General features: G+C 42.1%; 1 protein-coding gene across 1 annotated transcript in view; it reads right to left on the bottom strand.

Annotated features, from left to right (window-relative positions):
- The window catches only part of ERMP1 (endoplasmic reticulum metallopeptidase 1), a 53,802-nt gene that overhangs the window by 21,291 nt on the left and 21,602 nt on the right, over window positions 1-10,909 (bottom strand). The window contains exons 5-8 of the mRNA XM_004373482.3: window positions 6,970-7,116; window positions 6,205-6,297; window positions 3,863-4,075; window positions 2,644-2,864 (exon numbers count right to left, since the gene is read on the bottom strand). Of these exons, the coding sequence (XP_004373539.1) occupies window positions 2,644-2,864; window positions 3,863-4,075; window positions 6,205-6,297; window positions 6,970-7,116 (674 nt within the window). The remainder of the gene's footprint in view (window positions 1-2,643; window positions 2,865-3,862; window positions 4,076-6,204; window positions 6,298-6,969; window positions 7,117-10,909) is intronic.

The raw sequence follows: 10,909 nt of genomic DNA on the forward strand, positions 1-10,909 counted from the left end.
AAGTGAAATAGAAATAGTCAAGTTTTTCTCTCCTCTACCTTTTCATTCCTAGGGCAAGTTTGTTATAAGGGATACTACTTCAAGAGCTCGAAAGAGTTTTCACTCACGTGTTTTCAAAACAAGTTGATGTTTATCTGATGAACACCCCTTGGACGATGAAAGAAAGGTTACCATCGTTAAATATTTAAATAGATAACATGTTGCTGACCAAAAGAGGAAAATAATTCCTAGGAGTCAATTTGAAGTTGAACACCACTCAGATATTTAAAAACAAAGATCTCAACAATGAAAACTATAACAACTGAAAATGTCTTACATGACGTACCCAAATATAAAACCCCATTGCTGTTGAGTCCATTCCAACTCATAGCAACCCTACAGGACAAGGTAGAATTGCCCCATAGGGACGGAGTACTGGTTAAGAGCTACGGCTGCTAACCTAAAGGTTGGCAGTTCAAATCCACCAGGTAACTCCTTGGAAACTCTATGGGGCAGTTCCTCTCTGTCCTGTAGGGTCGCTATGAGTCGGAATTGACTCAACGGCAATGGGTACTCTTTACCAAAGCAGACTGCCACATCTTTCTCCCAGGGAGCAGCTAGTGGGTTCGAACCACCGACCTTTCTGTTAGAGGCCAAGTGCTTTAACCACTACGCTACCAGAGCTCCCTCAAATCTAGTTATCGTCTCATATCCATCAATCCCTCTCACCTCTGCCTCATTGCCAATCCATTCTCTATAGTGTTACCAGAGTCTTTTTAAATCACAAAAGCTCTCATTTACTATCCCGCTCAGAAAACGTCAATGGTGGCCCCCCAGGTTTTCAGAGTAATGCCCGAACTTTACCCTGGCCCTGCTGGACTTCTCAGCTATTGCGCTGTCACCATACAGCTCCACGACACTGAACTTTTTATTGACTGTGACCCCTGCATATCTTATACTTTCCTACCCTTCAGTGGAAACAGAATGGAATAAAAACAATGCCATCACTTACATTTAATCTGTGCTTTTCCACCAAAGGGTTAAAAGCAACCTTTAGAAATGTTCTAAGATAGGAAATGTTCTCCATCTGGCGAACTTCTACTCATGCTTCAAAAACCCAGTTCAAGTGTCACCACCTCCTCCGTGAAGCCTCCCTTACTTACCCAGCACAATGCCCCTCTCTGCCCTATGCCCCATGGCACTGCGTGTGCATCACTCCATCTTACTCCATCCTGGGCTCTGCGCTTACTGTACTGGCTTCCTCACAGTCCATGTGAAACCGTTAGCTCCTTGAAGCCAGAGGCCATGGCTCATGAGTCTCTGTCACTAGGCCTCAGCACAGTACTAAGCCCATCGGGAGCTAAGAGGGTATTTGTGGAATGAAAATGAAACATGTTACTCTTTCCATTATGCTTTCAGCCCAAGGTTTTGTGACTGCTCTCTTAAAATCAGTAAAAGTAAATGGAATTTTCTAAGCATTTCTGCCCCCAGCCCGGCCTGCCACCGCCAATGGTCAACCACACTCGGGTTACATACAGTGACACGGAAAATAAACGTGTGAAATCAAGCCCCGTGGTGTACTTCTTTTGGAAACTGAACCCACCAGGATAGAAGTATTAGTTCAACCATAAGCAGGTAGCTGACCTCAAAGAACCTTTCTTCAACAGGGCCTGCTAAGCTGGAAGGGCACCTTGGACCACATCTCAACATTAGCTGAAACATTTCAAGCAGACACATTTGAAGGAACCAAAGACATCCTTCGGAACAATGTTGGGTTACAGACTTCATTCTAATCCTTAGCAGGGCAAACCGAAAAAGCCAGTATACTGGCTGTCTTGCAAATAATGGAGCTAAGAAAGATTTTCCCCTCTAACTCACTTGGAAACTCAGAAACCAGGGCTCTCTATTTCACTGTAATTTATTTTTTTAGTTCTATTATTTTGTAACCCTAATTCCTAATTTTATTTCTACCAAACAAATTTATACAGTTGGAGCCATAATATGGTAATATTCCCTAAATGGGCATTGACACATCATTTTGGGACCCTGACTCCTTCCCTCTTTTTCCTTTAGCAAGGTGTCCCACATATGCACACTGTCAGAATCTGCATCAACAACATACAGGTATAAAGAAAAAGTGAAGGAAAACTGAAGGGAAAAATAAGCTTTCAGTGCGATATTCTTTCAGGCAGCAAATAGTTAACTGTGTGTCAGTGCTATGAGCCAGATGCAGGGCCTGAGCACAGGGGAGACAGTGAAGAACAAAACAAGCCCCGCCCTCATGGAGCTTACAGTCCAGTGGGGAACAGAGACGTTAAAACAACACAGATCGCTGGGTGAGCCCAGGGAGGGTGGGCGGCATCGAGTGTGTAGTTACAGCCAACAGCAGGTTCAGCAGAGGCAGGAGGTTGCACTAGCAAGCCTTGCTGCCACCACAACCCCGAACACTGCTTACAGCCCAGTGTCAGAACCTCATTCGAATTCTGCAACCCAACCCTCACCAAAAAAACCTCCCAGAAAACTAAGTCCTGGGAGCTGGTTTTCCGTGACCAGGCAGAACAAGTTTCGACAGCTCAAAAGGCCGAACACAGAAACCAGGCTCTCGAGTCTGTCTTTAATCCTTAAAGGTAGCATCAGAAATCAATAAACACGCCTCCCACTTACCACATAGTAAAATCTTTTTGCGAGGGTATGTATGAATATTATTTTGGCGACGGCTGCAGTTCCATACAGACAAACGGAAACATAGAAGTGGTTATACCATGAGAGGGACCGTCCGATGAGGGAGATGAACACAGCTATGATAAGAACAGTGATCAGGCTGGTGAACCAGCTTATCAGGGTGATGCCAAGCCCACAGAAGAAGTCCTTCGCGTAGTGAGCAGCTGAGGAAAAGAAAGTACAACGCTGAGGTCACCATCTTCATGAAGTCAACCACACAACTGGTCAGTGGAATTAACAGGATAAACAAAAAATTCACCACTGTAACTGAAGAGTACTGAAATTTGCTGGTGTTGAGGTTTGTGAAGCACTAGGAGGGGCCACAGGGAAGGTATCAAAAAATAACCTTCAACGACTGTTTACTGGGTGTCTATGAGTACTAAGGACACCGAGCTAAGTCTTCCAGGAATAGCTCAGACACACCTCTGACAAGAAAAGTGGGTGGTCTTAGTCTTCATCACCTCTGGGATGCTTTCTCTATCAAAGTACCAGCAATGGAAGGCCAAGTTTCATATAAAATCCTGCCAAAAGAAGCCAACACAGGAAGAGAAAAGAGCATGGGAAAACTAACTAGGGAAAGAACCCACTGCCGTCAAGTCGATTCCGACTCACAGCGACCCTACAGGACAGAGTAGAACTGCCCCATACGGTTTCCAAGGAGCAGCTGCTGACCTTTTGATCAGCAGCCAATCTCTTAACTACTGCAATTATTTAAATTGCTGCTAAATATTTTACCCTCTAACAGCAGAGTTTAACTAAGACAATGAAACATTTCAAGCAGACACATTTCAAGGAGAAAGAAGTCAATTTAACCAAAAGTAGTTCGTGCATCCTCCAGGGTGCTATTTGTCTGTAGCACAGACAAGACTTTTTAATGGGACTTTTCATTAAAAACCAATCTGTACAATCCATTTCTCAATAGCTCCTATGTGGTACTCACATGCCGTACGTAAGCACATAAAAACTGCCTGTTTCACCAAGAGCAAAAGTATAGTGAGCACTATTAATTTGATAATCGCTTACGAATTTCTTACAACTACAAATCAAATGTTCTTTTCTCAGATTTTTAACTTCTTAGAAAGACACAAGCACAATGACTGAAAAACTTCAGGCAAATCCCATACCCACGCCAATGCTTACAGCTGTAGAGAACAATACTTACTCTTCTGTTTGGGCTGCAGCAATTTTTTGCCCAGGTACAAAACAACGGCCATGACCACCATGTAGTTAATGATTGAGCCAACACGGGAGGGGTAGGCAATGACGAAAAGGCCAAACACATCAAAGAAGACCATGTGTCCATGTTGATACTTGGAGGAAGAAGCCAGCATATCAGATGTAGCTAGATATTTAAGAACTGCTAAAATATTATCACCTATTAGTAAAAAAGACAGAGAACAACACTGAATAAACGATCTGAACGTAATTTACATGTATAACCACCTAAGGCAGAAATAAACCACCCACTGTTTGAGTAAAGAAACAGCAAGAAAGAATGTGAACAAAGAGAGCTTTCTAGCATCCTACTGCTCTCTCCTACTTCTCTTCCTAAACGTCTTCAATAAGGTCCATGCCCACTACTCCATTTCCTTTCCATTTATATCTCAGCCAACTCTAACCTGGCCTTTGTCCTTTCCCCTCTACTAGAACTATTCTCTATGATCAATTTTACTGTCCCAATTGATAAACTCAATGGCTGTTTCCCAGTTCCCATTCATTTAATATTTATATAGTTACTGGATCAGGCACTGTTCTAGACACCCGAAATTCAGTGGTAAACCAAGAGACAAAGACCAATGATGAAGCTCACAGACATCAGACAAGTTATTACAAGTGTGCTAACAGGGAGAGGTAGAGAGTGCTAAGGAACCTATCACTGGGGACTGATGGAGTTTGGGAAGTCTGGAGGCATCCCTGTGGAAGGAAGTGATATTTATAGCTAAAGAATAAACAGGAGCTAGTCACGCCAGGGTGTGGTCCAGACTGAAAGAACTGTGTGGAGAGAGGCCCTGGGGAGAAAAAGAGTCCTGAAAAGTCCTTAATGAGAAAGTCCTCAGCAAGGAAGCTGGAGAGGCAGGCCGAGCAACACCAGGCAGAACCTGGTACACCACTGGTCTGTGGTCAATGCCTCTTACCTCAAGCAATGAATGAATGTGCTTGACCTGTAACGTAGGAGCATGAAGCCTTGGCTGATCTGCTTTTCTTCCTGCTTCTCAGCCCATCCTTGAATTTCTGTTCCTCTCCCTTCTAAGACACTGCGCAGTCTTACCTCCAGATTTCCTTCATGGGCATCTCCATCCACCTCCAAATGTGCTTTCCCCAAAGCTCAGTCCTCTGCTCTCTACCTTTCCTTCACTCTGGCAAAACCCATTTCTGTTTTCCACACCCAAGCCCAGTTCTACAGTAGGTCCAATCCTGGAACTACAACTGCCCAGCTAGCATGTTCGCCTGGTTGCTTCATAGACCCCTCTGTGCGTTTGCCAGAGTGCACAGTCTCTACTCTGAATACGACCACTCTGGATGAGGGGTGCCCCCCACTTCCCCACCAAGGTCAGTGGCCCTTATACTTTGCCATTGTCATTGCTGCCATCTGACTCATGCCTTCTACTTAATGTCAAGTCTTACTGAATTTACAGTCCAAGCGTGTCTAATCTGCCACCGCTCCCCTTTGTTTCCACTTTCTGTCATCACCGGTCCAGCCCACATCATCCCCACTTACATTACTGTAGGAACATCCAGAACTGCCCTGGCTCCTACCCCTCTCCTCCACCATCCACACCACACTGCTGTACCAGATGAACAGTATTTAAACCATCTTACCTAGAGTTCAATGACACCCTCAGGCTTTCAGTGAGTCCTTATTTCCGGTAGCATCTGCTTGGTGACCTAAAACCCTCTACAACTGTCTCTACCCAGACTCTACCTCACTTCCCTCTATTTCTGAAAATACAGCTTCTGTTCTAGACCCACAATTTACCTGCCAACCCCCGCCCCCCGCACCTACTCATGCTGTGCTCTTATGTGGAATGTGTCTACCAACTCTTTAAGGTTCAGCATCAGATTCACCTCCTCTGACTACTGCAGATCTTTCTGGAGAGCACCTTTAACTTCCTTGCCCTAAGGCGTCCTCTGGCACCTGTCCAATACCCAGCTTACCTTCCCTCACCACCCAACCCTGGGTCAATGTAACTGTTTTCTTCTACACCTGGGAAAGCTGTGCAACATGTGTGCAGGTGCCACCTCCAGTTTACAGCCCTCACTTTGGCTGTATGCTCACTACTCAGCAAGCCTACCGTAAGTCCAGGTAGGTTCCCCTCCTCACTGCTCCCAACAGGTAGTCCTAGGTTCTTAACTAGGACAGCACAGTGAAAGGCTAAAATCCACTCTGCATCCCCAACTCCAAAACCCTAGCTCATTCATACCCCACACTGCCTAAAAGGTTTATAGATCATCCCTCACACCTCATCCTACTGTGTTATCAGAAGTCTAAATGAGAGTACCAACCTGCTCGCTGAATGGAACCTGTAGGAATTCTGTCCGCTGTGTCATACTTGGTGTGGTAAATGTATCCATTCTCAATAAAAGCTAAGTCTATTCCTAGGACATACAGAGAAAAAACAAAGTTATTTTGCTTTGAAGATCAACCTTGCTTTAGGCCTGTTACTTTATTAAATTTCTAAAAGGTAAAATGTCAAGGCAGTGGCATGACTGTTGTTACATTCATAAACGAATGACTGAACTCTCTTCCAAATTCTTACACAATCCACAGATGCAGCACGTAATTCAGTAACGATGAAGGAAGTACACACTCCAGAGGGAGGCGCTCCACATCACACAGCAAGGGGTGGGAATGTGGAGTTTTGGCGGTCATCAAAAGTTTGCCATCTACATCCTTGCCAAGCAAGAGCCAAACTTTAACTTCAAATAAAGCTGGACAAATTGCTAAGAGAGCTGGCAAAACAAGATAACGACAAAATGCAAAGACCCCTGAAAGATCCATGATCATCTCTTGCGAATGAAGTACTGAACAGTTCTCCCCTGTTCTCCAGTCATACTGCAGGGTGAGATGACAAGTTCTGGAAGAGGCAGCAGTTAATTAGCGTGGAGTCTACACAACAGGGAAAACATTAGGAGTGCTGTTCAGTCAGAACACACACCTCTCAGAATTTTCTCTCAGAAAATGCTGTTTACTCAAAACTTCCAAAAGGTAAAACTTGATTTTTGTAAGTCGGTGTCACGCAGTAGCTCATAAAACCACTGACGACATACCTGGAATGTTCCCAAAGTCCCTGTAGATACGGAAGTCTGTGTCTGAAGGAATGATTCCACTCTGAAAAACCTCCTGAGCCACCACAGAAGCAAAGGGGTGTTTGGCTGCTGAAACATAAGCTTGGACCAACCAAGGATTTTCAGGACCTGAAGTGAAACATGACAACAAAAAACAAGGTTGATCCAGTAAATTTCACATACTCATTTTTAATACACCTAAAATAGTTAACAGTAACAAATTTCAAAGGATTGAAATAATAAAAAGTATCTTCTCTGACCACAGTGGAATTAAACTAGAAATCAATAACAAAAAGATAACTAAACAATCCCTAAATGTTTGAAAATGAAGAAACCACAAGGAAAATTAGAAGATGTTTTGAACTGAGCGATAATAAAAATAAAAATAGGACATATCAAAAATTCTGAGGTGCAGCTAAAGCAGTGCTTGGAAAGATATTAAATACGTCTATCAGAAAACACTATATGCTGAAAAGCAATGATTTAAGCCATGGTTCTCAAAAGTGTGGTTCCCAGAGCAAAGCAGCAGCAGTAGCAGCATCACCTGGGAACTTGATAAAATGCAATTTCTCAGGCCTCACCTCAGACCTTTTGAATCAGAAAATCTGGGTATGGGGCTCAGCAAAGTGTTCTAACAAGCTCTCCAGATGATTCTGATACTTGCTCTAGTTTGAGAACCACTCATCCAGGCATCCATCTCAAGAAGTTAAAAAAAAAAACAAAAACAAAAAACCCAGCAAATTAAACCCAAGAATATGCTGTTGCTGTTTGCCATCGAGTTGATTCCGACTCATAGCAACCCTATATGACAGAGCAGAACTGTCCTAGGCTGTAATCTTTACAGGAGCAGATTGGCATGTCTTTTTTCCCACAGATCTGCTAGGGAGATTCGAACCACCGACCTTTCAACTAGCAGCCGAGCTCTTAACCACAGCACCACCAGGGCTCCCCAAAAAATACAGAAGCAAGGCAATAATAAATGAGCAGAATCAATAAAATAGAAAATAAGCATATATTAAAGAAAGAAAAAAACAGAAGTTGGTTCTTTAGAGCAATAAATTAATAAATCCCTCGGCCTGATACAGACTGGAGGAACCCCCGAGACTATGACCCTAAGACACCCTTCTGAAATGGAACTGAAGCCATTCCCAGAGACCACCCTTCAGCCTTCAAAATTTATATGAAAATGCAAAAGGCTAACCATAGACAGGCCCATAAAATAAACAATAACACCAGAGAGGAACGTGCTCCTTAGAACAACCAATTATACAAGATCAAAAGGGCAACATTTGCCCAAAAGCAAAGATGAGAAGGCAGGAAGGGGTAGCAATACAAGACAAAAGGAAATGGGGAACCTAGGATGGAAATGAGGGGAGTGCAGGCACACTGTGGGGAATGAAACCAATGTCACGGATCATTTTATGTACATACTATCGAAGGGGAAACTAATTTGCCCTGTAAACTTTCACCTAATGCACAATAAAAAATTTTTAAAAATTCTTAAGTGGAAAAAAATAAAAAATTAACAAATCCCTAGGCAAGAGCAGAAGGAGCCCTGGCAGTCTGAACTCACCCAGTGGCTCCACAGGAGAAAAACCTGGCGATCTGTTTCCGTAAAGATTACAGCCAAGAAAATCCTATGGGGCAGTTCAACTCTGTCACACAGGGTTGCTATGAGTCAGAAACTGACTCAACAGCACACAGTAACAATAAAAGACAAGAATAAACAAGGAAAAAAAATGACAGGTATAAATGACCAATATCAGAAATGAAAAGGAACATCACTGCAGATACCACAGACAATAAAAAAATATCAACTTCATACTAATAATATTTGAATGGGGTAGAAAATCATTGAAAAATATAACTAACTAAAACTGAAATGAGAAGTAAGAGAAAACGTTAACGGTCCTATACATACTAAAGAAAATTCCAGCGCAAGTGGCTTCACCAGAATTTTCCCAAACATGTAAGGAAAAAAATAATACTAATCTTACACAAACTCTCCCAGACAGAAAAAAAAGGAATACTTCTGAACACATTTTATGAGGTCAGGAAAACCCTGATACCAAATCTGACAGACTTTACAAAAAAAAAGGAAAATTAAAACCAAACTTTCTTATAAAAATATCCTAAACCAACTATTAGCAAATTGAATCCAGCAATATATGTACAAAAAAGATAATACTTTCCAACCAAGTTCAGCTTATCCCAGAAATACAAGATTGGTTTAATACTTGAAAATCAATCCTTGTAATTCATCATGTTGCCAGAATACAGGGAAAAAAAATTGATAATCTCAATAGATAAACAAAACATGTCTGAGAAAGGTCAGTCATTCATGACTTTAAAACTCTTAGCAAACTAGAAACACAAAGGAACTTCCATAAACTAATTAAGGGATTTCTCTTAAAAAAAAAAAAAAAAATTAAATATACATACACATACACAAATAAGATTAGAAGGAAAAAATAAAAATGATATTCACAGAGATGACATGAGTATGAACACAGAAAATTCAGAAGAATCTACAGGTAAATTATTAGAATTAACAAGCAAGTTTAGCAAAGTTGCTGGCTACAAGGTCAATTTTGTAAAGATATAAACTATAACAACATAAAAAAAAAAATTCAAGTATTTAGCAATATATCTAAATAAATGCGTGCCAGACCTCCTCCCAGAAAACTGCAAAGCACTGCTAAGAGAGATTAAAGACGACTTAAAAAAAATAAAGGGATACACCACATTCATGGGTTGGAAGACTCAATACTGCAAAGATATCAATTCTCCTCAAATTGATTTATAGATTCAATGCAATATCAATCTAAATCTCAGCCAGCTGTGTGTGTGTACATGTAGAAGTTGACAAGCTGATTCTAAAATTTATATGAAAATTCAAAGGGCCAAAAATAGCAAAGACAATCTTGAAGAAGAACAAAGCAAGTGGACAATCAGATATCTATCAAGAACTATTATAGAAGAGTTCCAGCAAGATGGCGCTCTAGGCAGAAGCACCACGCCGTCCCTCCACAGCAAAGATCCAAAAAACTAAGCCAAACAGAGAATGCAACAATCCTGAAACCCTAGAACATCAAATGAAGAGATAAAGAACTCAGCTGAGCACCAAATGGAGTGAGAATACTGACAGAGAACGGAGAGTGAGGAGAGAGTCATGCAGAGGTCCCCTACCAGCTAATGGAGCGTGGATCCACCATCCTGGACTCCTATCGGAGACCAGCAAACGGGGGTACGAGAAAGCAGCCTCACGGAGCATCCAGTGGGAGACAAAACAGCCGCTTAGCTCCACACATAACCATCTCCCCGCTGCATCCTGCCTACCTGCACCATGCACTTGACATCACACCACCAAGCAGTGCAGGCACGACCTACTGGAACCTGCCCAGCACTGAGTACTGACCCGCCCTGGTGGCTGTAGTGAGTGCCACAAACAACCCATCCCAGTGGCTCCTCTTCAGCTAGACCTACCCTGCTGTACCTTACCTGAGTGACTGAACCTGCCAGTTGGAGAAGGAGGAAAAAAGTATTGAGCGCACAGATGAGCAAACAACAAAGAGCACGCAGTCCGCCTGCTCAGACATACTCAAATTTTTTTTTTAAAAAAAGGGATGAAACAAACAATCTACAATCAATAAATGAGAGAAATAACTACTGAATGCCCTGAAAACAGCAAACAATATCTAAACATTTACAAAAACAGGACAGGATAGTTCCAGTAGGCGTCCAAATTAAAACACCAGATGACTCTCCTGTGGAAGAAAATGCACTAGAAGTACCTGATAGGGAATTCAAATCTCTAATACTCGGAATTTTCTAAGAACTGAGGCAAAAAGCTGACAAACATGAGAAAAAAACAGACAAATTCATGGAAAATACAGACAAAAAATTGGAGGAATTCAGGAAG

This window comes from Trichechus manatus, unplaced genomic scaffold (assembly GCF_000243295.1).
Source record: "Trichechus manatus latirostris isolate Lorelei unplaced genomic scaffold, TriManLat1.0 scaffold00025, whole genome shotgun sequence".
Classification (NCBI taxonomy): domain Eukaryota; kingdom Metazoa; phylum Chordata; class Mammalia; order Sirenia; family Trichechidae; genus Trichechus; species Trichechus manatus.